The sequence below is a fragment of the Parasteatoda tepidariorum genome, chromosome 8 (genome assembly GCF_982258835.1).
Source record: "Parasteatoda tepidariorum strain Cologne lab strain chromosome 8, Ptep-v5.0, whole genome shotgun sequence".
Lineage (NCBI taxonomy): Eukaryota > Metazoa > Arthropoda > Arachnida > Araneae > Theridiidae > Parasteatoda > Parasteatoda tepidariorum.
In genome coordinates this window covers 50,140,593-50,167,771 of record NC_141762.1, presented here as the reverse complement: position 1 = coordinate 50,167,771, position 27,179 = coordinate 50,140,593, and the positions used below count along the sequence as shown (strand labels likewise).

General features: G+C 27.6%; 1 protein-coding gene and 1 long non-coding RNA gene across 2 annotated transcripts in view; one reads left to right on the top strand and one right to left on the bottom strand.

Annotated features, from left to right (window-relative positions):
• LOC107441955 (cytochrome P450 4c3) overlaps nucleotides 1-21,250 on the top strand; it is an 89,267-nt gene extending 68,017 nt beyond the window's left edge. Inside the window, exons 6-11 of the mRNA XM_071181412.2 lie at nucleotides 2,266-2,392; nucleotides 13,178-13,372; nucleotides 14,434-14,607; nucleotides 15,927-15,993; nucleotides 17,003-17,182; nucleotides 19,490-21,250. Of these exons, the coding sequence (XP_071037513.2) occupies nucleotides 2,266-2,392; nucleotides 13,178-13,372; nucleotides 14,434-14,607; nucleotides 15,927-15,993; nucleotides 17,003-17,182; nucleotides 19,490-19,650 (904 nt within the window). The 3' untranslated portion in view covers nucleotides 19,651-21,250. The remainder of the gene's footprint in view (nucleotides 1-2,265; nucleotides 2,393-13,177; nucleotides 13,373-14,433; nucleotides 14,608-15,926; nucleotides 15,994-17,002; nucleotides 17,183-19,489) is intronic.
• The window catches only part of LOC139425706 (uncharacterized), a 148,800-nt gene that overhangs the window by 85,789 nt on the left and 35,832 nt on the right, over nucleotides 1-27,179 (bottom strand). Inside the window, exons 2-3 of the long non-coding RNA XR_011636859.2 lie at nucleotides 15,873-16,031; nucleotides 14,428-14,520 (exon numbers count right to left, since the gene is read on the bottom strand). This is a non-coding gene — a long non-coding RNA (uncharacterized LOC139425706). The remainder of the gene's footprint in view (nucleotides 1-14,427; nucleotides 14,521-15,872; nucleotides 16,032-27,179) is intronic.

Here is a 27,179-nt window from a genome sequence, read left to right as displayed (position 1 = left end):
TAAAAACTACTTATTCGGTTATTTGTATTTTATAAAAAAATGTGTGGTAATAAGAACTGTATTTTTGACAACCTGTATTTGTGATAACAGGGGTCTGTCCAGACATTTCGTGAAAGATCCGTTTTTGTAAAATTGTGAAAAAATTACTCGTAATTTGTGAATATTAAATAAAAGTTAAGTCACATTCTTTCAACCAGGGTCTGCTTTTGTGAATTTGTGCAAATAGAGTCCGTTATTGCAAAAAAACTTTTTCAAGGAGTTTTTAAATTGTAAAGACGCACAAGATTATGCTCAGCACTGAAAAATTATAATTGAGAAAATTAAATTTTGAAAAAATAAACAGCAATTGCAACTACTAAATTAGCGATGCAACATACAAATATTTGGTATTTAGCCTATACTGCTCTGAAAGCAGAATATTCATTTCGGACGAATAAAGGAAGAAGCGTCTGCTGAAGACAAAATTTAGTTCGTTTACATTTGTTTTTCTCCCCCCTCCCCTTCCCGGGAAGGGTTTATTCGATTAACAAAACAATAATGAAGATAAACAAATTTGTAAAGGGTCCGATTGAAAGATAAATTATTTTGTGAAGGGTCCTATTTAAAGTTAAAATATTTTGTGAAGGGTCCGTTTTTATGAAAAGATATTTTGTGAAGAGTCCGTTAACGGACCCAAATTTCTTCTAAACAGACCCCTGGATAAACCAATACCATATGAACGGAAAAATTATCAAATGCTTGTTTTAAATACCATATGTTTCGGTTTTATTTACCAGGCTGGTTTTATTTACCTGGATTTTTGTACCAGAAATGTCATTACAGTATGGTAATTTTACCAGAATTTTTTTCTCCGTGTGAAGATAGAACGCATTCATGATTTAAGCGTTGTTAAAAACAAATTGTAATTATATACTAATGTTTTTAGGAAGAAAAAAAACTATATATTCATGGTAACTGATTCTCGTCAAAATTTCTCTACTGATAATGATTCAAAGTTGATATTCTTTATTATGCGTGACAAACTATCATTTATGTTTATCTTAAATATGTATCAATAAGATATCTATCTTTCCCTATTCCTCTCTTGTGAACTCAATATTAATCAACTTGTTATTAATATCACTTGATACTTTTAATTTCAAGGAAATTTGTCACGCTGCTTAATTTTGTCGATAAATTTAAACTTAATAAATTTTAGAGTCTTGTTCATACTAATGTAATTATTACTCTTCATACTACAGATACATAGTCATGGACGTTATAACATAAAATGTTAAAAGTTGGGGAAATAAAAATGTATGTGAAATTGGCCCAATGAAAAGTAAAGATCTCCGACATTGAGCCAGAGTGTTTCTGTGAATGAACTGGTAGCTATTTTAGTTTTTAATACAATATCACCTTAATGCAAGTCAAGAGAATATTTAAACTTATATAAGCATGAATATTAAGTTTAAAATGCTGATTAAAACATACATGCATCATACACTAGAAAATATTTTAAAAACTAATCATGCTGCCATGGTGCTTATCTCGAAAGAAGAGATTAGATAATTATCTAATTATACATTTAATTTCTCAGTTGCACCTGACATATTTCAAAAAAGACAGATACGAAAGCATTTTTTTGTACAGTAAAAAGTGGAATCCCTCCCGAACCTCCTTGAATAACCTTTAATCTAATCGTCGGATTTTTCCATACTGGAACGAAATCGTATGGGTTGGAAAGGTAACCACAAATATGCTAATTAATTAGAGCAAACGATATTTTAAGTTGCGAAATCAGACGCCAAAACGTATTTACTGTGAATAAACATACTTTTTTTATGGCTTTCGATTTCTGACCATTAAAATACAAGACTGGGAAATAATGTCCCAATAGTTTGTTGAGGACAGCGATCGAAAGTTCGGACCCATTTATGTTAGTTTTACTTGCTGCGTATTTCTAAATATTTCGAGAAACTTTCGAGTGAGTTGTAAACTTTTTGCACACAATTATAAAATTTATTTATCCAAAGAAAATCCCATGCAAAAATTTATATATTATTATTTTATTACTTTTTTTGTGATTTTATTTAATTGAATTGAAAGGTATTCAAATTTTTATATCATTTTAAAGAATGCTATTTTAAAAACAAAAACGCTATATCACTTTTGCTACCACTTTAAAAAAAAACTCCAAGCAATTGGAACCCTGCTTTTTCCCTTTTAGTATAAAGCAACTATTAAAATTTGTAAACATCGATTAACATTCATCTCTCTTTCTAGCGCATCCCATTTATTTGGAACCCGATTCATGAAACCATGGCTTTGGCCGGAGTTCATCTTCAGCATTACACCTGCAGGTCGAATATTTAAAGAAAGTACGGACATAATGGATGCTTTCACCAGAGGAGTAAGTTAAGTTTTTTTTCTTTGATGATTGATGGCAGCATCAAAAAAAAAAAATCACCTTCTGTCGTTGTTTGAAGGTTCCTTTGATCACTGTAATTGTCAATTTTCGAGAAATCAATTCCACGAATTCTTTTATTTATTTACATATATGATAATAATATAGTACAATATCAATATGATAATAATCATGACTCGGTCATTTGTTGTATTTCAAATGTTCGGTACATTGAAATAGGCACAGTAATTAAATTTTCAATTGTTTTACCATGATTATTTATTTACCGATTATTTCCCAAAATGAAATATTTAAAAGAAACAATCAGATTTTTTTTTATATTTTATAAATTTGAAGGGTGTCTACACGGTAAAAAAGTATGGTAAAAAGTGCCAGTACCCTGAGTGCCGTACATTACCGTAAAATCCATTTTCTCAGGAACATGTTAATTTTGACAGCGATAATTACCGTAAAATCATTGAATCACTCCAATTAAATAAATATTACTGTACAAATTACGGTATAATCAAATACATTTTTACTGGACCATGTTACGGAAAAAAATCTGATTTACCGTAAATTTTAAAGAAATAATTACCGTAAAATTTCCTGTACAATATTTTACGTTAGTAATGGATATTTTGGTAAAATGGATTTTACGTATGATATGCACTCAAATTCCCTGTATATTATACCGGATATTCATCCGATAATTTTTGAATGTAAGTAATATGAACTTGGGCAATTTTGTGAAAGTTTTCTGTTTCATATAAATAAGGTAAAATACCTCTTTTTGAAAAAAAATTTAGATATTTTGCTTTTAAGATGATAACACAAGAATAATGTCTTGAAATTTAAGCATGACACATTCATTTATTTTTAAACATATCTAGAATTTGTACTAGTGCAAATAGAATAGAGCTAGAAGATTTTTAGAATAATTTACTTTTTGTGTTTATCACTCTAGATTAATAACTTTACATGTGGAACAGCTTACCAAAGGATACAATAATAATATTGCAATCTTAATATGAAGAGGCAAAGTGCCGATGTCAAATCTGTCTTCCTCCCTAATTATATCAGTTGTTATTTACAGGATGAAATGTTCTTTTATGTTTAAAGGAAATAAATAAAACCTTTTTTTAAAATCAAAAATAAAGGTTTTTGAAGATTGTTCTAAAATATTTATACATTATTTTGAAATTTGTCTATGATAGGCCCATTAACTAATATATGAAACGAAACTTATTCTCTAACTGTTAAATAATTATAGGTGACATTAAAAATTTTAATACAGTAAAAAATTTATTATTTACATGAAAACTTTAATTTACTATTTGTGTATCCGATTTGTTTAGGTAAGGTATATTATGCTGTTTACAATATGTTTTTTAAGTGTATTTTTAAGGGACAAAATTCTAAAGTGTACTTTTTTTTTTTAAAAATATATATATACTTTAAGAAGAAATGAGAATGAAAACTTTTTTAACAAAAAAAATCAAAGAGAAAAACCGTCATTTTCCCTTTTACGGATTTTTAAATTATTTTTATTGGATCATACTTATATAATAAAGATTTGTTTCCGTAAAATATCAGATTAAAAGAAATTCCTCTTTATTTTTATTTAAGCAGTTTATTCATATTTAGCTGAATATTTTTATAAAATGTTTCATGCAAATTGAAGAAAGTGAAGTGACAATATAAACTTTAAAATATTTCATATAGTTATAATAATTATTTATCATCATTAGATATATAATTAACATCCAACTCATGTAAAAATATTTTGAATTTAATGTAATGATAGTTGAGTAAAACTTTTACTTTGCTATACTAACTGTTAAAGAATACTTTTATTTTATGTACCAATAACTGAACAATACTTTAAATTTAATTTTCACACAAAGATGCGAACTATTATGATTTATCCGAAATTATTGTGATTTTGTAGTCAAGTTAACGTCTTAAAGTTGAATAATAAGAACTACGGCTTTTGAAAATTTCCGTAAATATTTTTTTTCCTTAGCTACCTAGAGTTACGAAATTTTGTTGTTTGCAAGTATATAATATTCTAAAAACTACGAATAAAAAAAAAAAAAAAAAAAAAAAACGATTCGATCAAAGCAAGAAATAAAAAATATAAAAGAAATCTCCTCTTTCCCCCTTTCAGCAAGCCATTTTGAAACTTAATCTTCTCCCCTCATAGAAAAGCAAAAGAACATAAACTCCGGTTTGTGAAGGCGCGTCAATAGAGTAAAATTTGCGCAAAAAGGCTATGGAAAAAATCTTTTAGTGATTCAAATGCAGGACGATAAAAAATAAAATAAGACCTATCTATGATTTAATTAAAAACTCCAACAATAATGCCAAGCAGGGGTCTGTTTAGAAGAAATTTGGGTCCGTTAACGGACCCTTCACAAAATATCTTTTAATAAAAACGGACCCTTCACAAAATATTTTAACTTAAAAACGGACCCTTCACAAAATATTTTAACTTAAAAACGAACCCTTCACAAAATGATTTTTCTTTTAATCGGACCCTTCACAAATTTGTTTATCTTCATTATTATTTTGTTCATTGAATAAACCCTTTCCAGGGCAGAAAACAAGAAAGATGGATATAAACGAATTAAGTTTTGTCTTCGACAGACGATTTTTTCATTATTCGCCCGAAATGAATATTCTGCGTTCAGCAGTATAGGCTAAATACCAAATATTTGTATGTTGCATCTCTAATTTAGAAGCAGCAATTGTTGTTTATTTTTTAAAATTTAATTTTTTTAATTATAATTTTACAGTGTTGAGCATAATCTTGTATGTCTTTACAATTTAAAAACTCCTTGAAAAAAATTTTTTTTTGCAATAACGGACCCTATTTACACAAATTCATAAAAGCGAACCCTGGTTGAAGGAATGTGAGTAATTTTTTCACAATTTCACGAAAAACGGACCTTTCACAAAATGTCTGGACAGACCCCTGCCAAGTAATCAATTTAATTTTATAATTAAGCATAAAATTTCCAAGCTAAACAAAACTCAGCGGTGTGACAGCCCATGGAGAGCCAAGGATTACTGTGCCCATCTCAGTGTTTTTAACCTACCTTGAGCACATGTTCTGGTTGGATGGTCAGCCGAACGCAGAATCTCCATTGTTTGGTTCTTTACCATGCTTGTTACTCAGTTTATCGACCCACTGAAGAAATGAAAGGCTGAGTTAACCTTACGCCGTCCGAGGACAGAACCCGGGACCCAAGGCACGGAAGGGCGAATCGCTACCACTCACGCACCAGGATCGGTGCGCAGTGTGGAATTTAAATTTAGTACCTTTATCTAAGTGTTACTTTTTTATTTTTTTTATTTGGTAAATGCATGCATAATTTTATTATCTTATATATATGCAGAATTAAGTAGTATATGCACTTTAAAATTGCGCTAATTTGAACTGCGTAAGAATTTCGAAAGAAGTTATAACTATATTTTTTATTCTGTTTTACTGCACTTCTGATAACTGGTAGCTAGTTTGGAATGTTGGCTCCTCTATATAGATCGTACTTTACTCAGTTATTTTCTATTTAGTGTTTTACCCCCCCCCCTGTATCCCTTCACTACATGAAAGAACATTAGTAACTCAATTTCTTTCTTTCGATGCTGTTTTTGAAAATACGTCTGTCATTAGTAAGAAGGGTAATTATTATTGTTCTGAAGAAATGGAAAAGATGATATCGTGATGTCATTCTGTTCGCAACTTTTTAGAAGTTTTGAAGGTAAGGCAGGTCCATACATGATTTGAAGTAATTATTATAATGGATGCAGAATTTTTTTCCAAAGATTTAGATCACTCTAAAGCTGAAAGGAAGTAGTTACGTTCACGTAACTACAAAATAAAAATATAAATGGAAAAAAATGGTAAAAAAAGCTTTGCATGAACTATATTTTTCTAAATCTAAGTTATTTTGTAAAACTAAATATTATTTTGAGCTTTAAGTGCTCTGTGTCTTGACGTGATTGCAAAGTGCATTGTTCGCATGTTATCTAAACAATCAATGCAATTTATTTCACATAAATATGCATTACTACAAATTGTTATGTGATTTTATCTAATCATTAGAGTCTGCGAGAATTACTTGTTGTTTTCCTATTTTTCTTATTTTTATTGTTGCTTGTGGATGTGCTAAATACTTGACAGAATTTGACTTGAATATCTCATTAAAAAATTTTAACTTTGTTATTTTGCAATGGAGTTAAAAAAGCTTTTTGAATTAAAAAATAACATTATTGATTTTATGAATGCCTAATTCTTTAACACTTCGACGCTTTTATGTATTTTCTTCTGAAGTTCTGTTTACAAGAAAAAATGTATTTTGCTATTTTTGTAACTATACAAAACAGTCTAATAGTTACTAAAAAAATCTGTTGGATTATTGAAATTATATTTTGTATTAAAATCTTAACTTTCAAAAAAATATATATATAGTTTGAAAAAAAATTATTTATTCATGTTTAAAATGTGTCAATAATTAATTTTGCAAATTAAAAAAAATTTCATTAATGAATAACGGTTTTTGTTAGATGTAAATAACTATAAATAAATGCATATTTGAAAGAAAAAAATTGTTTGTAAGTGAGCCGTGTTTAGAAGATTTGACCTTTCACACAGAAAAAGATACCGGTGTATCATGCTGCATTTCATAATCATCAATTATTGAAACGCTAAACGTAATATTTTTCACTTATTCTGATCTAAATTAAGTGAAAATTGTTAAGTGAAGTTTATATGGGCAAAACAATGAAAAAAGTAAGAAAAATAAATTGAATTGAAATTCTGCGTCTAAGGGTTAATGTTACGCAAGTAAAATTTTTCAAATTTTATTTTATTAAAATAACAAAATTAGATCAATTTCTACATAGTTTGAACCTGTAAAAATGAAGGAAAAACTGCAAATCGTTTTTAACAGATATGGTTTTCGCGCAACGTTGATATATAAAGTTTGCGGAGATAAATGTTTGCTGTCATCTTTAGTTTACTGAAAGGAAGAGGGATCACAGGGCCTGATTATCGCCTAGGCCCAATAGGCACGGGCCTAGGGTCCACACTCTCTGGGGGCCTCAAAAATTAGTAAAAAGTTCACAATATTATTTTTAAAAAAAAATACTGAACGAAACAATTTTCGAACTGAACGAAAAATACTGAACGAAACAAACTAATAAAATTCGAAAGTACAGCTGAATTTTAATTGGTGCAATTTTTACTCCAATGGCTTAAACAAATGCAACCAGAATGCATACTCGCAAAGTCTCTTATAAATGATTAGTGTCATAAGAACTAAAAGCTTATTCTTAACAAATTTATAAGGCAGTAGATGGAAGGCTACAGTCTTTAAAATAATTCAGCTAATCATTGACTTTTAGCAAAAATCACTGATTTCAATTGTGTGTGGCCACCAAATTATATTTAATTTCACACAACATTGTTTTATTTTTTTATATTTTGCTTTAATATTTAGATGCGTAAACTTTATAATTTTCAATTGACTGTTTTCAAAATTTTTTATAATGTTTCTCTCGAATAATGCAATTTAATAGGTTCTTTTTATTGTAAGGACTACTCTTTGGAAATTTAATTTCAAAATATTTTGTTAGGGGCCCGGAAAATTTTGTGGGCCTTGGGCCTGAATTTGTCTTGATCGGTCCCTGGGATCAAAAGAGGATTAAAAATTATTAGGTGGAAAATCTATAAAATCAAATCGATAACTCAGAAATTTTAAGGCATTTAGTAAGTGTGAAGCATAAAATTTTGGGTTATGCTTCTAAAATACATATCTAGACAAATGAGCCATTATTTCTTATGTCATTTTTACGCTGAATTAAATAAGAGCAAGAATTAATCTATCGAACTTAAAAACTTAAGTCAAATCAAAAAATTTTAAAATAAGTCGATATACCTAATAGTTTAAATGTTAAGAAAGTAACAAGTATTAAAAATTCAAAATTTTTCACTTAAAACTTTTTACGCATAAATCCTCATAATTTTGAAACTATTGGATTTCATTAAATTCAACATAAAATAAATAGTAAATAAAATAAATACTTAAACAATATTTGAAAAACAATGCTTGTCTAGATCAAATAAAATAAATCAGGCATCTCAGCGATGCTAAGATAAAGCTATGAAGGTTCAAATAAGGCAAAAATCAATGTTTCTTTCTTTCGAAAAATATGTTATACGAAATGCTGAACCCTCTCTGTCGTTTAACAACTTCAGAGTCAAATTGAAAACTGAAAGCTGTTAAATATATATATATATATATATATATACACACACACACACACACACACATATATATATATATATATATATATATATATATATATATATATATATATATATATATATATATATCAGCTATATATATATATATATATATAGCTGACTATAACGCAAACTACAATGGTTTTACCATAGATTACTTGAACTTAAAATTAATTTAACATTTTAATAATCATTTAGCACTATCATTTGGTAGTTTTTTTCTTGTTTTTTTTAATTGTAGAATAGTTGAAAATTGTTTCACCTTAGCCATAAAGAAATAACTTTCTAACGAGCAGCAAAATTGTGGAAAACAAACATTAAATTTAAAATAAGGTAAATTTTTATTATATAAAAAATAAACGAATTAACTAAATAACTGTAAATAAACGACTATTTTAAAATAAACTGTTGATAGATGGCAGCAGCATGTACATTTTTCATCAAATAGAGTGTTTTATTTTAATTCCATTTAATTTCTTTTGTTGGCAGTAATTTATTTTACGAATTAACGATAGCTAATTCAGATCTTTGCTGATAGTTTTTATATTTCTTAATTCAAATATATTTTATTTTAAAAAAATTTAAAATTCTTTTTCAGTATTCACGCAATTCAAGTTATATATATTATATATTTGCATATTATAATTAATATTTTATTATTCGATTTCTAAAGTTTTGAAAGATTTAAGATTAAGATTTAAGATTTTCATTAAGAATTAATGAAATTAAGAGTTTAAGATTTTCATTAAAATAGGGTGATCTGACATTTTGCATAATAGGAGAAAATATTTGCTTTCCTGAAAAGGCGGACAGCTTTTAAAAAAATTTATCTGACGGCTATCCCTGTAGTTTTAAACTGTTATAACAATTACCGCAAGTTCAAAAAAACGTAAAACGGAGCGGGAAAAATTTTAATAGATTTATCTATTCCTCATCCATTCCATAATGTAAAACTGTGCTTAGCTCTTAGCAATTTATACTGAATCTAAATGCGTTATTAATATAAAATAGTTCTATAGAAATTCTTTTTAAATTAATTTTTTACGCTTTTTTTTTGTTCCCAATGTATCTCATAATAGTTTGCATAAACATATATCTATTAAGTTCTTAGAGACCAGTTTATTATTATTAGTATTAGTATTAAGTATTTTTTAGATTTTTAGGGCGCCTTTTTTTATCATGTACTGTGCAATGAAAATAAGTTGTTTTAAAAATTCATCTCAATGTCTCACTGAAAACTTCAAACGCTTTTTTCAATCTCTAGTTTCATTATAATTTTGATTTAAAAATTAAGTTACAAATGAAAAGTAATGGATATGTATCATACGCAAGTTTAATATATTATTCTTTTTGAACGAATCCCTTTAATAAAAGAGATAAAAGCATTTCTTTATAAGAGGTTCTTCCTCTCTCAACCGAGCTCAATTGCTGTAGGGGTGCAGACGGAAAGGAAAAATTCTAAATATGCATTTAAACATTTTTATTAAATTTTCGCAAAAAAATTGAGGATGGACATTAACTGTATTGCCAATATCTTTTGATTCGAGTAAAATACAAGGCCGCCTCCAATTCGCAATTTGAAATGTAAAGCGTGCAATATTTTCTATTTTCTATTACGCTTTTGTAACAAAATTATGCCAATACAATTTTGCAATCGACAGTTAGTGTTAGATAGTTAAATAGTACACAGTTAGATGCCTTTAGATTTTTGATAAGTATCTTTGTTTTTATGCAATTTTAACATCTTTTTATGCCTTCATCCGATATGAGTGAATTAAAATAAATTAGTGTCATCCAAATCAGTTTTCAAGAGTTTAAACTGTAATAAAACAAAATTTAAAAAATCATAAAACTGAGAAACGTGTGGTTTTAAATTACTTACTCAAAACCACAAGTCTAATCATTTTATTGCTTTAAAGTTTCGAGGAATATTTCATAGAAAATTCTCAAGTGCTATTTCTCCTAATCTGTTAAAGGGACCCCTTTATTTTCTACTTTTTTGAAAGGTATTGATCTAATACTACAATATCATAAAAAGTGTGTTAAGTACAAATATATATATACATGCACTTGACAATTTTATATATATATATATATATATATATATATATATATATATATATATATATATATATATATATATATATATATATATATACCTTGCTCCAAGATCTAATACTACAATACTAAAAGCACTTTTTTAAAAAAATTAATAAATAGCATTGCTGTTAGCATTTTTAAATGACTTTGCACTAGCATTGACTGTTTTGTATACTTAAAAAATTTAATTGAATATCAAAATATCATTTTCCTGGCATGTCCAAAACAATATTTCCAATAATAACTAGCTTCAAAACTTCGCATACATTTTTCAAAATCTTATTTTTTTATCTTATCCTATGTAAGCATTTCTAGAATATACGCAGAGGGTATTGTTTACTAAAACTTCGTTTAAAAAAAATTTTCTGTCACTAATTTGCTTGTCCCATGAAAATCTGTCATTTTCCTGGCTACTTTTATTTAGTGATTTATAGCCAAAATAGATAGCGCCAGGAATCAATATTTTATGTTAATAGATTGATTAGATACCCTCCTACCTGAACATGTCTTGTTGCATGAATAAAGAACCAATTTTCTGGCTAAAAATCTATTTCAAAACATTTTTCAAGGTGAGTAGGTTTCTATGCTATCATTTTTCCTGGCTTCTTGAAATCATTAATAACAAAAACCACATAGATTTATCTGAGTTATTTTAAGAAATACTGTTGTTTTCTGCAGAATATAAATGTCTTCGGCCAAAATATTAAATTAAATTAAAGTTATATGCTATAAAATGGCGAATTTGTCATTATCCTGGCTGACATTTTCCTGGCTTATGAATGCCAGGACATTGAAGTGTTACCAGAAATTCTTTTTAACTGCTAATACTGTAAAGAGGGAAAGCAAATCTTAACATAACACCAAGTTTATGTATGATTGTGATATGCTTGGATGTAATCAAAGTTATTTATTTATTTAATGATTGATTATTATACACAATTTTATTCTGTACATACCAACAACAAAATTTTTTTTGTTTCTTTCTACAGGGTATAAAAAGAATTAATTTAAGCAATTTATGGTGTATCTAACATAAAGGCTTAAGTTGAGTTACTTACTATTAACTTAAAATTACTGTTTTTTAAACTTCTAAGGTAATATGGCATTTTTCTGGCATTCTAGATTTGGTGAATTTCTATTTTATTTTTTTTCTCCAGCAAATGTCAATAAACTAAGCTGCTGTCTGTAAGATATTAATAAGTGTAGCTAAAGAAGTATACAAAAAAACTTTTAGATTATTTTGAAGACTTTGAATTTGAAGAAATTTTTTGGTCCGAATTGTCATGTTTCGTGAGAATCACCCATATATCAAGAAAATTCAAAATAAATTCAAAATTTTACCTAAAATCCAAATCTCTACTGGAGGTTAGTACCTGGGCAATAATCAATAAAAATGTCTACCACTTTTTATTTTACTAAAGGGGAAAAATCTTGTCTGGAATTTTTTGCCCGATGACAAGACAATTTCTTCGTTTCTTGATTGCTTCAAACAGAATTTAATGAAATATTACAGCCACAGGGAGTTTATTTTTATCAAATTACAGTCACTTCCTGCACAACTAGAGTTCTCAAATCTCTTTTAGAGCTCTGTTCCCAATTTACAATATTAATTTCAATCGTTTCCTGACTACTGTCTTCAAAATTTTGACTTGCTAGTCAGCTAAAATTTTAACTGGTGTTAGTTCAGAAAGACAATAAACCAAATAGTCTTTCTTTTTTCATGTTATAATTGTTAAGGAGAGGACATCCTTTTCATCCGCTCACTATTTCCAAAATTCTGCTCGATTAATTTACTCCCCAGACGCAATTCTTCTTATCAGCTACGTTTAGGATAGACATCACAAAGCATTTCAACCGTTGCAAACAGAATCGATTGACATTTTATCATGTAAGAAAATAGCGTCAATCGAAAATTTTACCCTTTTACGAGTGTACTAAAACGTCAAGTGAATCTATGTGAGAACGAAGAAGAAAAATAAAACAAATATTTCAAAAACTATGTATTTTAAGTTGACAAAAAAGAGGATAATAATTTATTTATCACAAATCTTAAACAGAATATGTAAACCACATCGCTTGCGGAATTAATTTCCATCGCCACCGATAACTCTTCCCACTTCGTTTGCTCTTAATGCTCCCTATGTTTTTCTTTTAGCCCCGGCAATAATAAAAATATTTTCTTCTTTTTATCTATTAGAAAATAGTTATTTTTAACATTTTTTTTCTTTAAGGTTTTTTCCTCATATAATACCATAAGAGAAAATATGAAAAACATAGAAAGAAAAGTAACAAAATATTGTGGAAGACTAGAATATCCGGGATTCTTGCGTCAATATTTTAAAATCGTATGCAAATACCTAATATAGTTTGTTCTTTTTTAGGTTATTCGAGAGAGGAAGGCATATATTTTAGGAGAATTGAAAAAAGGTGCAAATTTGGAGGAGGTATTCGACAGTGACAATTTTGGATCAAAACGGAAAAAAGCATTCCTTGATCTCCTGCTATCAGAACATTTAGCTGACCCTCGTTTTACAGAAGAAGACATAACCGAGGAAGTGAACACGTTCATGTTTGCGGTGGGTGTTTAGTTTTATGAAAATATTTTCGAAACAAAACTATATTTTCTGTTTTGTTATTTTCTCCAAATAATGCACGGTTTTTTGTTACTGATTTCGTTCAAAATTAAATGAAAGCTTTTACGCTATGTTGCAATAATAAAAATTTTTTTTTACTTTCAATTGATTATTCTTATCAACAGTGTAGGACACTATTTTCGATTTATTTACTTCAGAAAATAATTTAATGATGATTCAAAAATACGTAATATAAAAAAGGAAATTTTAAATTTTTTAGAAATGTGTATAAAAAAATAGTTAAAAAACTATTTTTACTTTCGTTAAATTAGCCCATGATAACACTAATAATACAGAGTCAGCATATCATTAGAATTATATTTCTTTTAAATTTTTTCAGATAAAATAAAGGCGTTCTATCATGGTACTGGTCGATTGTAGCGCATTTTATTTCCTAAATAATCAGATCTTTCAAGTGGTACAGCTTAATCGTTAAATTAATTTTAATGAATCGTTTTTTTTTTAATTCTATAGAATTTTAAAAAACGATTTATTTAAATTTTTAATCCTATGCAGCACATAATTTTAAAAAAAAGTACTATTATATTCCATATTTAATCATTGTTTAAGTCACTCTGTTATCTATTTCCAAATAGCAAAGCAGTTCATGGTTTGCTGCAAGCACCATTTTTGGTTATGTAGTATCATTTTTGATTTGGTTTGATTGTAGTTATTGATTGCAAATCTTAAGTAATGTATGCCACACTGTGGTTAAATAAGAAATTAATTCATTTGATTTTACGAAAAATATACATCTCGGCGTTTATTTGATTGGGAGGGATTAGATTTGTGAAAATAGTGCTGTATCACTGTAATACTGAAACTGTAAGGTAAGGCTGTGTAAGGTAAAACTGAAACTAAAGAACTAAACTATTGTGCGAATTAAAACATGATTCAAAATCTTATTAAGGTTTCAGCAAATTTGTTCATTATTCTGTTTCGACATTGAACTAATTTTTCTAGAAGTGTATTACTATAGATTCAAATATTTTGCTTACCTTTAGGGTCATGACACAACAGCAGTAGGAATGAGCTGGGCTCTTTATCTTATTGGGCAAGATCCTAAAGTGCAACGGAAGTGCCAAGAGGAGCTGGAAGAAATATTTGGAGATGATTATGATCGACCCTTCACTATTGAAGACGTCAAAAATTTAAAATATATTGAATGCGTTTTGAAGGTAAAAAGTTCATGATTCATGACCATGATAACTAGAACTTTGATTACAATTATCGGTATTCTGAAGTAGTTGTTTAATGCGAGTCTCAAGGTTTCCATAGGTTTTGAAACTTTTAGATTAGAATTTTTTTTTTTACATTTTTCTCTATAACATACATTCCTTACTTTGTCACTTGTATATTAATATTTTATACCTCAGTTTCCTAATATTTAGATAATAAGAAGTATTTAATTAAATTTATAAGGAATAAAGTAAACATGTTTTTTCAATATTGTCTCTCCTCAGCTGCTCAAAAAATTCATCAGAACTTTTAAGAAAGACACTATAAACTGTGAAAATAAATTAAATTTTTTTAATTCGAATTAAAAATAATTCAAAGGGTTTTATTTATAGACGTTTACTTTTCATAAAAATTTTTTTTACAGGATATATCAGATATACAGGATATACACAGGATATATTATAGGATATACAGGATATATCAGCGTTATTTTTCTTTCCGAATACATCACGTGACTAAAAAATACAGACAAATTGAGATGATCCGGAAACATAAAACGTGATTAAAAAAATTAATAATTAGTTAGATGAATAGATGTTACTAATTATATAAACATATTTTATGAGCTTAATAATTAGATAAATATATGTTTTCAAAAATACCAAACATTAATTAATTATTATATTTATTACATTAGCTTATTTTTAGATATTATCATATTATATTAGTATTTTTTAATTGCGTATAGGTACTTATATTTACATAAATTATTTATAATAAAAAACAGGGATATTCTAAAATTTTCTTATTCATTAAATTTTCTTATTCATCTCTTAGGATGTATTCAGTACTTTCTAAATATAATTTTAAATTCAGGAAAAAAATAATGACTTGCTTTAATCTATATTTTGGTTAGTAGTATATGAGAAATATAGGAATAACACGAACAACCTGAATAACATGATGTATATAAGAATGATATAACCTAGAAAGTAATCGAAAAATAGAAAGTAGTAGTAATCTCCCCCCATATGTTAACCACTAAAGTAAGCAATGCAAATTGTCAATGAAAAAAATTATACATGTAATTAAAGAATAAAAACTAGTTTATGTTTTACTTTGCATATATATATATATATATATATATTTTTCATTTTTCAAGTTTTCTTGAATATAAAATGAATTCAAAATAAAATAATAAAAAATCTTTTCACCAAAAAAGTTTTTTAAGTTTTGAAATACAAACATTTCTTTCCTTGCTTACCTTGTTTCCTCATTTTATATGTTTCATGTAAATCGCTGTGTTCATATTATTTAGGAAAGCCAGAGGTTATATCCATCTCTGCCCTATATTGGTCGAGAAATTAGCCATGATGTAACAGTTAGTAAGTATTTTTCTAATCCATAGCTCCTCTCTGTTTTCCTAAAATACAAATTTACTATGATAAAAACAATCTCTTTAATTTAAATTATAAAATTAATATATTTCATAGATATAGTCATATATTATTTGAACAAAAATATTTATGTCTCCTAAATCTTTCAATTAGTTCCTTAAAAGTGATATAAATTAGTACCCTCTTGAAATTTTAATGGTATGTCAGAATAGGTGAAAGGCTTACGGAATTATATTCGGTAAGCCTTTCTATAATCTAAATTTTTCAAATTGTTTAGGATGGTTTTTGTAACGATACCAGGACTTCCATGTAAAAAAAAGAGAACTTTTGTGCTTTGTGCTTCCATCTAGTGAAAATTCAGGAAACTAATAAATTGCATGTTTGGAAAAGTAAAAGGAATATTTTGGATGCAATATGACGTAACTAGAAAAAATGTAACTTATCTTATCACTATCTTGAACATAACATTACAATTATGCTTTAAAATGGATGTGAGTCTTTTCTCCAAGATTATCTAAATTTTCCCCAAATAGCTATTTACAAAATAATTTCTTACTGAGTTTTTATAGCCAATAAGTATTAGTCTAAGTAAGTTAATTCATATAGATTTTTTCTTTCAAATATGATAAACCTCTTACTTCATTGATTAATTTCTATGATATTAAAATATAAATTATAGCTAATAATACCTTTTGTTTTGTTTGAGAAAAATATTTAGTTATTTATTTTTTGCTTGTTAACTGATTTTATAATGAAAATGAATTTACAAATAATGAATTTAATTTTTCAAAATTATTTTCTTACGACAATTATTTTTATTATTTCAATTATTCTCATTTATCTTAATTTACTTTTCTTTTTTCTGTTGTTTTCAATAAACAGCATACAGTTATAAACAGAAATACCTAGATATAATTTCAATAAACAGAAGAAAAAGTATTTGTATTGAATAATGTTGTTTCATGCATTGTACTCTGGTACATAATTTTCTTTATAGACGGCTATAGTATTCCAACGGGGACAAATTGTATGATATTCACATACATGCTTCATAGAGATGAAGAAATTTTTCCAAATCCAGAAGTTTTTGATCCTGACCGGTTTCTTCCAGAAAACTCAGTCGGAAGACACCCGTTCGCTTATGTTCCTTTTTCAGCTGGGCCTCGAAACTGTATCGGTAAAGCACCTATCATTTTACTCATTTTACTTACATTTCTCCTCTTTAATAGTATTTTAAAAGTTTACTTTGTATTGCTAATGATACAAGTATTAAAATTCTTAGGACCTACAGTAATTTATGCAAATAAAAGCGAATTGTTTTTTATTTTTTATTTACTGGACTATTGTATTAAGGATTCATACGGAAAAAAATAAATTTTTAGAATAAAAGAAAGACTTTCTGTGAATGAATATGTGTGTGCATCTCTTAACTCCAGAACTATTTGTTCTAAGACCATGAAATTAAGGCAGTGTGTAAAAGAGTAATTTCAGACCAACCTAGATTCTGGAAATCATTCAAAATTTTCAAAACTGTTTAAATACCATCATCAGTGGTATTTGCTAGCTTAGAGCTCTGTTTGAACTAAGTTGAGTTGCACTGAGAGTTTGTGGCGTAACATGGTTTGTGGTTGACATAGTCGATAATTATAACTTCTCAAGTTCACAGCATGTTCTTCAAAATTTAATTATCGCTTAATTTTTTGATCTGTTATGTCAAGTAAGCACATGCAAAATAAAAGTAAGATGATATCGCTGAATTAGTATTGTGAAATCTATCAAAAAACACGTGTTTATTTTGTTCTTTATTTCGTTTTTTAAATTTATAATTTCCTTCGTGCATTTTATATAGGAAGATATGAACAAATGAGCAAGTATTACTGAATATAATTCATCTTTATCTTCAAGAGATGAACTTCTAAAAACGTATACGGATTTGTCTTATCACGAACTGTTAGAATTTATGCATTCAAAAATTATGGTTAAATAACCGGCAGCAGTTGGTTTATCCAATTAACCGTAAAGTTTACGTTAAGGAACATTTTTTATCTTTATGGTTTTGAAAACGTTTACAACAATTATGGTTAAAAAACAATGAAAGCAAAACTATACGGCTTTTTATTCATTTACAACTAGCAGCGTTTCAAAAGAGTAAAAGAAGATTTAACTAGCTATTGGCGGCAGTTTAGCAATTTTATGGTTCTGCCAGCTATGCGCAAATGAGAGTATCATTTTTTATTAACCCAGGGTCTAAAATTTGGGTGGGCAACTATTCATGTGTTAAAGGGAAAGAAGGAAATATTATAGTGTCTAATTCGAACACCCTCTCTCACATTGACGTGAAATTGACAGATTAGCCCTCTCCGCTATAATATGTACACATCTGCAAGAAACTAAGTGACTTCAAAAAATAGACCTAGTAGGTACGATAAAATTTTGGCAGTTAATAAACGGTTTTCCTACAGTTAACAGTTTGAATACCATCTTATTTATAGTTATTCGACTGTTTTGTTTGAATATAATAAAATAACAATTGTTATTTAACCATTATTTCTGACAAATTTCTGTCACCGAAAGTGGCTAGAAATAATAACACATTTATTCTAGATTTTTAATTGTGGTGGTATATGCCTTCCAGTTTTGTGAATGGTTGATTGATACCAATTTATCATTTAAGCATTTTTTTTTTTGTTTTACTTCGTGTGACACGGGAGTATTTAACTAGTATATAATTTATTTTCTAAAATATGGAACTGATATTTTCTTTCGGATAAAAATTATGATGAAAAAAGCATTAGAATGCACAAACTATGTTAAATTAATGTAGATGAAGCTTATAACCTTCGAAAATCGTTTCTGATTCTGTTGAATTGCAAACAAAATTTTTATTCGGTAAAAGAACCATTACAAAAAATTTACATGGAAAAAATGGTTAAACGTTGAATTCATTGATTTTATCTACATTTTTTTTTACTTATTATGAAAAGTATAACTAAAAACGGAGATCGCAATTAAGTAATGCAACTAAAACTAATTTAAGCATTACGAAATTAAATTTATGAACAATTTCTGAATAATTTTAGTGAGAACTTTACAAAATTTAAATTAAATAACATTCACTCTAAATTGGAATGGATTCATTTACTTAATGTGAACTCAACAAGTATTTTTTTAACTTTCGAAATGAGTATTTCTATCTACAACTTCCCACATCTATTCAAGTTTAGAATATAGTGTGCTCTCTAATCACTAGTGAGATAAACGAGATATGAAATATGAAGACCAAATTGATTGCCTGAGAAAACTTGGAGTTTTTTTTTATCAAATACGATTCAATCCGCCCACTTGTTTCTTCTTTTACTGAAACAGATTGTTATGTTTTCAGTCCCGCCTTCCTTAATAGTGACTCTTTATTATGTAAATGTAGTCTAAGGACTTTCATCATGGATCATCTTGTATTTATAATCATGAATTATTGAATTTTCAGGACAAAGATTTGCAATGATGGAAGAGAAAGTAGTTCTGGCTCATGTTTTAATGAATTATGAAGTGAAATCTTTGGTTCCAAGAGATCAGCTTCAGCTCACAGCTGAAATGGTCCTACGGTCTCATAATGGAATCATTGTGCAGATAACACCAAGAAGATGAAGTAAAATATATTTAGAACTGTTCTCACTCAGGTTATAGAGCTTTTTCGTTCACGTAAACATCAAATGTTTGAACTTGCGTTGCTTTGCAAAATGAAAGTGTATACGTGCCTCATTTGTTGTATTGAATTTGTAAGCGATTTAGTTTGTCTACTTTCGTCTTCTGTGTTTAGCAAACATCACTAGACTATTTTAGTTTAAAATTGTGCTTTTTAATTAATTATGCTCTGATTAAACTTGGAATTTAAAAACAAATTATAATTACAAAAATTACAATTTGTTGTGTAAAATATTACAATAATTACTTGTATATTAGTGTAAAATACTGTTTCAGAATTGAAAAATTATTTTACAGTGTAATGAAGTTTCTAAACTTTAGATATTAATACACCTTTATTTAAAATTAAAACTTATGAAAGTGTAAATTTAGAACGATACAATGTTTTACAGCTATAGAATATCAATAAATGCTGTTTGCATTTTAAACTCGTATGACATAAAATTTTTTACTCCTGAAATCTTTTATTAAAATGTAAATAAAGGTTTATGTTATTAATAAACGGATAAAAAAAGCATGTAAAATCACCGTACTGCGCTGACATTTTTTGTAGAAAAGAAAACCGTAATTATGGTTATTAATACCAAAATATACCGATATAAGTTATTCATATGGTAATTTTTCCGTTCATATGGAAACACATTTAGTAAAATTAAACTTAAACTGCAAAGTAAATTTAACCAAATTAATGGTCTTTAGGCCTTGCTCTAAGGTATCATGATAAAATTACCAAATTTTACGATAATTACCAAACATTAACGCATATTATAAAACAATATTTTATTGTTAATTTTGTCAGACTCATTACCAAAATGCTTCAGTGAAATTACCATACTTTTTTATGTTTCCATAGAGCCAGAAACATAGTTATTTTTACCTTATACTGGTAATTTTGACCATACCTTTTTTTCTCTATGTTTTATTGAATGCAGATAATAGAATGCATATGATGCGCACATTAATAATTTTTTTGTAAGATATAAGCTGTATATTTAATCTAGTATGTCGTGAAATATTATTTAAATATCTTTGCATTATTGCATGCAGATAATGTAATAAATATGATATACAAATAATATGTAATCAAAGAATGAAACTGATTTACACAAATTCAGATAAAAGACAAAATAAGTTAATAGCATTTAAAATAATAAATCAAAACGGAAAAGCGCTAAAGGCAGCTAAAACCAAATTTGTCTTGTTTTAATTTAGAATGTGAGAAATATAATTCTAGCAGAAAACGAAGAATATTTTAAGATAATTTGTGTCAGCTAGACAACACTTCATCAGGGGACACACCCTGCCTGCCAACACACATGAGATTTTCTGTCGTCACTGGTAATACAAAAAACTGACTGTGCCCCTAGGCCCAATAATGGTTAAACAAATAAGAAAAAGCAATTAGAAAATTTGAATTATAAATGTAATGAAAAATTAATGACAAACATACACAATTTAAAGTAAACAGAGAAAGACTTAATAATGAAACACCCACAAGTAAAAAAAATAAAGTTACAGTTACAGTAACCAAATCAAAATAAAATATAAATTTCCAAATCATTAAGAAAACTTTAGAAATATATAAAGTGCTGACCCATATGTTGAAAAATAAAGCAAAAAACATTCAATGAGTAAAAATTTTAAGAAAATGCTGCCATCTATATGCTTCAGAAACAAAAAATCCTATATTTCACCTTGTAGGCCTATTTATACGGGCTTCAATATCGACCGAATTATTTGAACATCTTTAAAATACTTTGAATTAAAATATCATAATTACGGTAATTAAAAGGAAAATTATTATTCTCTTATGTAATTTTGAAATTCCCGATAGCTTAAAGCCCGATAGCTTATTCCCGATAGCTTTCCCGATAGCTTATCATTAGGTGCAAATAAATTTAAACCTAATGATTTGATCAACCAAAGTATTCTTAAAAATCTTAAAGTATAGGTTTGGAATTAACTTAAACTAATAACATTGAACTAAAAATCTCTTCTTTTATCATATAATCCAATGAAAATGTTGTGGTAATGAAGTTTAATATCAAGATCTAAAAATTAGCGCCATTTTCATCTGATAGTCTTTATTAAATTTAGTTCTTTAGGATAAATATCTTTAATTAAATCAAAATAATTACAATAAAAAATAATTAAATCATTAATAAATCTAAAACCAATTAATAAATTATGTCGTAGCTTTTTTTATTATAAAAATGTAAGAAAATATCAGCAAATGCACTTGAATAACAATTTCCCATTGAGATACCTTGAATTTGCCTGTAAAAACAAATGCCATTAAAAAGACAATTTTCAAAAATTTTTATATTACATAAATTTATCCAAATAATATGAATATTCTTAAAGCTGCAAAGTAAATTTAGAATAGAGTTTTGTAGATTACCTTCCATAATAACGTTCCTATTACCTTCAAACTCATAAATTTATGCATTGGACGCAAATGAACTTTATTATTGAATATAAATAAATAATGCATGGGATAAACAAATAATGTAAGTTTTATGAAAGATTTAAAATGTAAACCAATTTAAATGCAGATAAATAATTACAATGTTCTAAATTCATATTTCAATTCAAAGCATATACAGGTGTCATACTACATGTGTATTTCTTCTGTAATCATAGAAGAAATTACAGCATAACTTAAAAACTATAATATTGTGTTCTTAAATTATAGCAAATGCACGTACACGTGATTTTATAAGTGATTTCCTTGTAAATAATTTATCATATATTTTATGAATTGCAACTTGATTTTATGAAACTAAAGCGTATGAAGACTTAATAGAGAAAAAAAAATTTTTTTTTTTGATATTCTAATATAAAAATAAATTCGAAATATTTTCTTGTTTTAATAATAAATTTAGTAAAGAAAAAATAATCAGTTGCAACTTTTGTCAACTAGCATACTAATTTCCAGTCCATGTGGGAAAATCAAAACCCGACTTTTGATGGATCTCCCATAGTTCATATTGTTATTATTTTTTTTTTATCATTTTGCAATTTATTTAACAATTATTTATCATTTTGTCACTCATTTAACAATATTTCTTCTGTAGTGTCGTAAATTTGTTTGTAAATAAATATATATTAATGCATTAATCAGCAAATAAAAAACTCGCACTTATGAGGGAAAGATTAGATGGCGAATCAATATTTATTTTAACACCTTTGCATGTGATATATGACTAGCTAACTTAATTTAGATTATTTAATTCAATTTTAAAATAAAATTACTTCAATACCTTCCGTATTGGTAAATACTTGTGATATTGTTGTTTTTCTGCAAAGTAAGATAGTGAAAGTATTTTCTATTTAATTGTGTAGTTAAAACATATTCATCAAATGTTACTCTCATTGCTCATAAAGATGAATCCTGTAATTGTTTTTGTAAGATATAGAATCGTATACTGAAAAAGTGTTTTTACTTATCAAAAGAATTTGTGAGGTGTTTTAGTGTGCTATGTTAGTAATTGTAATAATAATGTAATAATAAATGTTTCAATGCAAATACAATTTCAAAAATTTTGCTTTACTTTGTAAACTTTTTTATATGTGTGTGTTTTGTGTTAAAATTAAAAGTGTTCTTATTCATTATCATATGATGTAAATTTTTCTTGAAGTTTCGTTATGTTTCATGCCAAAAGTTATTTTACATTAATCATAAATCCAAATTTTAAATAACATTGAAATATTTAAACACCATATATATTTAAACTATATAGATTAACGTTGTATTTATGCATTTACTTGAATAAATGTTTTACTTTAATTTATCCCCGAGACTTATTTACATTCCCAAAATTATTTTTATTGCTAAATTAATGTGAAATATCATGAATTTGGCAATGACACTATAAGCGGTAATAGCATTTTTTATCTATAATTCATGTTGAAAAATTGTGTATTTTACATGTTGTGTTTTTAACGATGTTTGAATTAAAGTTCATATTAATCATTTTCAATGTTTCATTTTTTTTATCTTGTCTTAGAAAACAAATGTTTAAAAATCAGGAATAAAATTTTTTTTTATTTTAATTAAAACTAAATTGCCAATCATTGATAATTGAGTAATTTTTAATCAAAAAATAATTTTTTGTAATAAATTACAGCTATAATTATTCTTTATATTTTAAAGTATATTTTATGATTTAATTTTTTACAATTTTTGTGTCCAAAATACAATAATTTGGATGCAAATGTTTAATACAGTCCCGTATGCAATTAGTTATACATAAGTATACGTGCTCAAAAATACAATAATTTGGATGCGAATGTTTAATACAGTCCCTTATGCAATTATTTATACATAAGTATACGTGCTTAAAGAATGATGAATTATACACTTAGAGTTCTAGGCAAATGAAAATTTTATGTTACTGTCTAGTTTTTTCATCTGAAGGAAATAGTTTTTAGACGAAATTACAAAATATATAAGTAAGGTTGAACTCCGACCCACCCCAGGGGGGTATACGGAGATAAAAGTAAAATTATTACAATAAAATTTCTCTAAAAACTAAAGTTACAGTAAAATTTCGCCAAATGACAGTGGTGGTGATCAGTTAAAAGTGGATTAACAATAAAGTTTGACAATTAAAAACATGTGTTAAAGGCAATGAAACCCAATAGCGCCGGTGTAAATGTCGAGAATTAAATGATTATAATAATAAGGAAACAAGAGATAAAAAATCTCAAAACTAAAATCAATGAAAGCTAAAAGTCCAAATAGTAAATGTCTAAAAGTAAAAGTCTGACTAGAAGTCTATGAAGTCGAGATATTCTTTTCCTAGATATTTGGATATTCTTTTACAAAGAATACAAAATATATAAATATTAATTATAAATTTCATAATGTATTTATTTATAAGCGATTTTTCAACTCGTACTTCAACGTCGTAAGCAACTTTTTCAACTCGTATTTTAATATTAAAATATAAGTTCAACTGAACATTTTCAAAATTGAAATATTTGGTACAAAAAATTTTTTTTTGTAATTAATAATTGTAGGCATGTTGTTCATTAAATTGGAACAAAACATTGAAATAATGGTCAATAAATGGGAGAAATGCTGACGTCATTATTATTCGTTGATCAAAAAAGTATCTTTTGCGGTATGCGAAAAAATCAAAGTCATATATTATTACTCTATCAGTTTAAATAAAAATAAGAATTCCTTATTTAACAATTCATTATATACTTCAAAAATTGGTTTAGGAAAATTGTGTCTCGAGATAATATCTATTCATATATTTATTTATTTTTTTCGCGCTAAGCAGGGGAAAATAGTATTTTCAAAGGAAACTTCATTGTTCATTGAACTGATACAAAATGTTAAAATAATTATAAACATTGATCGGAGTTAAATGCTGATATTATCATTATTTCTTCATAAAAAAATGAACTTTTTGTTGCACTAAAAGGGTAAATAGTAATATACAATTACTCCTAATTTAGGTAACAACAAGGAGTGCTTATTTTATTAAACAATTCAAAATATACTTTATAAAAATTGGTTTCACTTATTCCACAACTCTGTTTCCTGGCTTTAGATGGTTTTCGAAAAGGGATTACGAATTTCAATTATACTCTCCAGAGCGTTTCAGATTTACACTATAAGTTCGAAGTCTGGACAACTTTTTTACTTTCTAAGAGATCTTTGACCAGATGAGCTCAATTTGCAGTGCAAAGTTGTCTTTTACAACAAGATCAAGTGAAATTTCATTTGGAAAGCAAAACATAGGTCTGCAAAACCTTCTAGGTGTGCAATCATTCAACAAGAAAACTGTCCGGACCATCAATCCCCCACTGTCTTAATGATCATATTCTTGGATATTTAAAGAATTAGTGCTCTCTATCTCAACAGGTTCAAACTTATTTACGTCGAGAAGTAGAAATTCATTATCTAACCTTCAATATCTGGGAAATATAAGCAGGGAAAGTTTATTGAGTCTTGGAGCTCTAATATACATCTCGGGGACAGGGATGATATAAACCTTGAATTTATCTTAATTGTCGACAGCTCACGTTTACGCATAATTATGCTAATCAAAGATCTTTAACCAAAAAGGAAAATATTTTCCACATAGATTAGATCTCTGGGCCTCATACCCCTACAGCCTATGTCTGAAACACTCTGGAGAAGGTTATCGGATATCGTAAATCCGTTTTTCGAAAATCTACTAGGACCAGGGAACAGATTTGATTAGAGGGTAAAACAACTGCTTCAGAAACTTTGAAATTGTAGTATTCTCAGCATAAAATCACGTTTTAAAGAACCTGCATATCTGTATTTAATTCCATATGAACAACATTTTGTTCCATTTTGGGACCACTGCTTCATACATTTCGAATTCGACCCAGGATCATAAGTGTTCAATAAAATATCAAAAATTGCTATAGCCTCACTAATTACTAAATATGGTTGCCCTGTTACGGTTGGGTATAAAAAAATGAAAAATTTAATATATATAAAAATAACAACTGAACTTTGAAGAAATATGGCCGAATTATAAAAAGACAATTAATACAATTACGCATAGTGTCCGAATAACCCATGTAACCATCTAAAAGAAAAACAGAAAAAAACAAGTATTTACCTGAAGTTATCTTCTAGAAAATCTAGATGAATAAATCACTCAAAAAAAAGATAGTCACTTTATGAAAAACCAATAGTTCTTTTTATTAGGTGGATCCATGTTGAGAGACAGGAAAACAGTGTCCAATGGTGGAGTAGTGGGTGAAGGGCAGGAGATTCAGTGCAAAGGAAATTTTTAGATGAGATTCATACGACTGTTGGTTGGTGATGGATCATTTTAGTAGTTACTGGAAACACCGGTCTTTCCGCACAAAAAAATCGGTTGGAGCATTTCCCAGAATTTCGGATTCTTCTCGGCTTTGATTTTTTTGAAAAGTTAAAAGCAGCATTACGACAAGCTAGAAATGACGGTGAAGAAGTCCATCAATGGTGGTGTCTGGGTAGCGAAGGCGTCCCATCAATATCATATTAAAAGCAGGAGATATCCCAAGCACAAAGCTATAAATGACTGTGAAGAAGTCCGTCAATGGCGGTGTCTGGATAGCGAAGGCGTCCCATCAATATCATATTAAAAGCAGGAGATTCACCATCAGAATTACTTAGTCGACATTACTTAGTAGACATTAATCAGAGAAAAAGGAAAGCACAGCAGATCGACTTGCCAACATGGCGGTAGACGTGACGCCATCCCAAAAGATGTTCTCTTCCTCTATAAAAAAGAGAAAGGGGGGGAAAAAACGTACTGCCAGGGAGCAGCGTGACGTTGGGGTGATGAAGAATTTCGAATGCCCCGGTCATTTTTCGCGCGCTCTTTTTATAAGAGACAAAACTTAAAAGTTGAAGTTGTAGTACATGTTGTGCAAGTTAAAGTTAAATTATCTAAAAATTACGAGTTGAGACGAAAAATTGATTATACGTT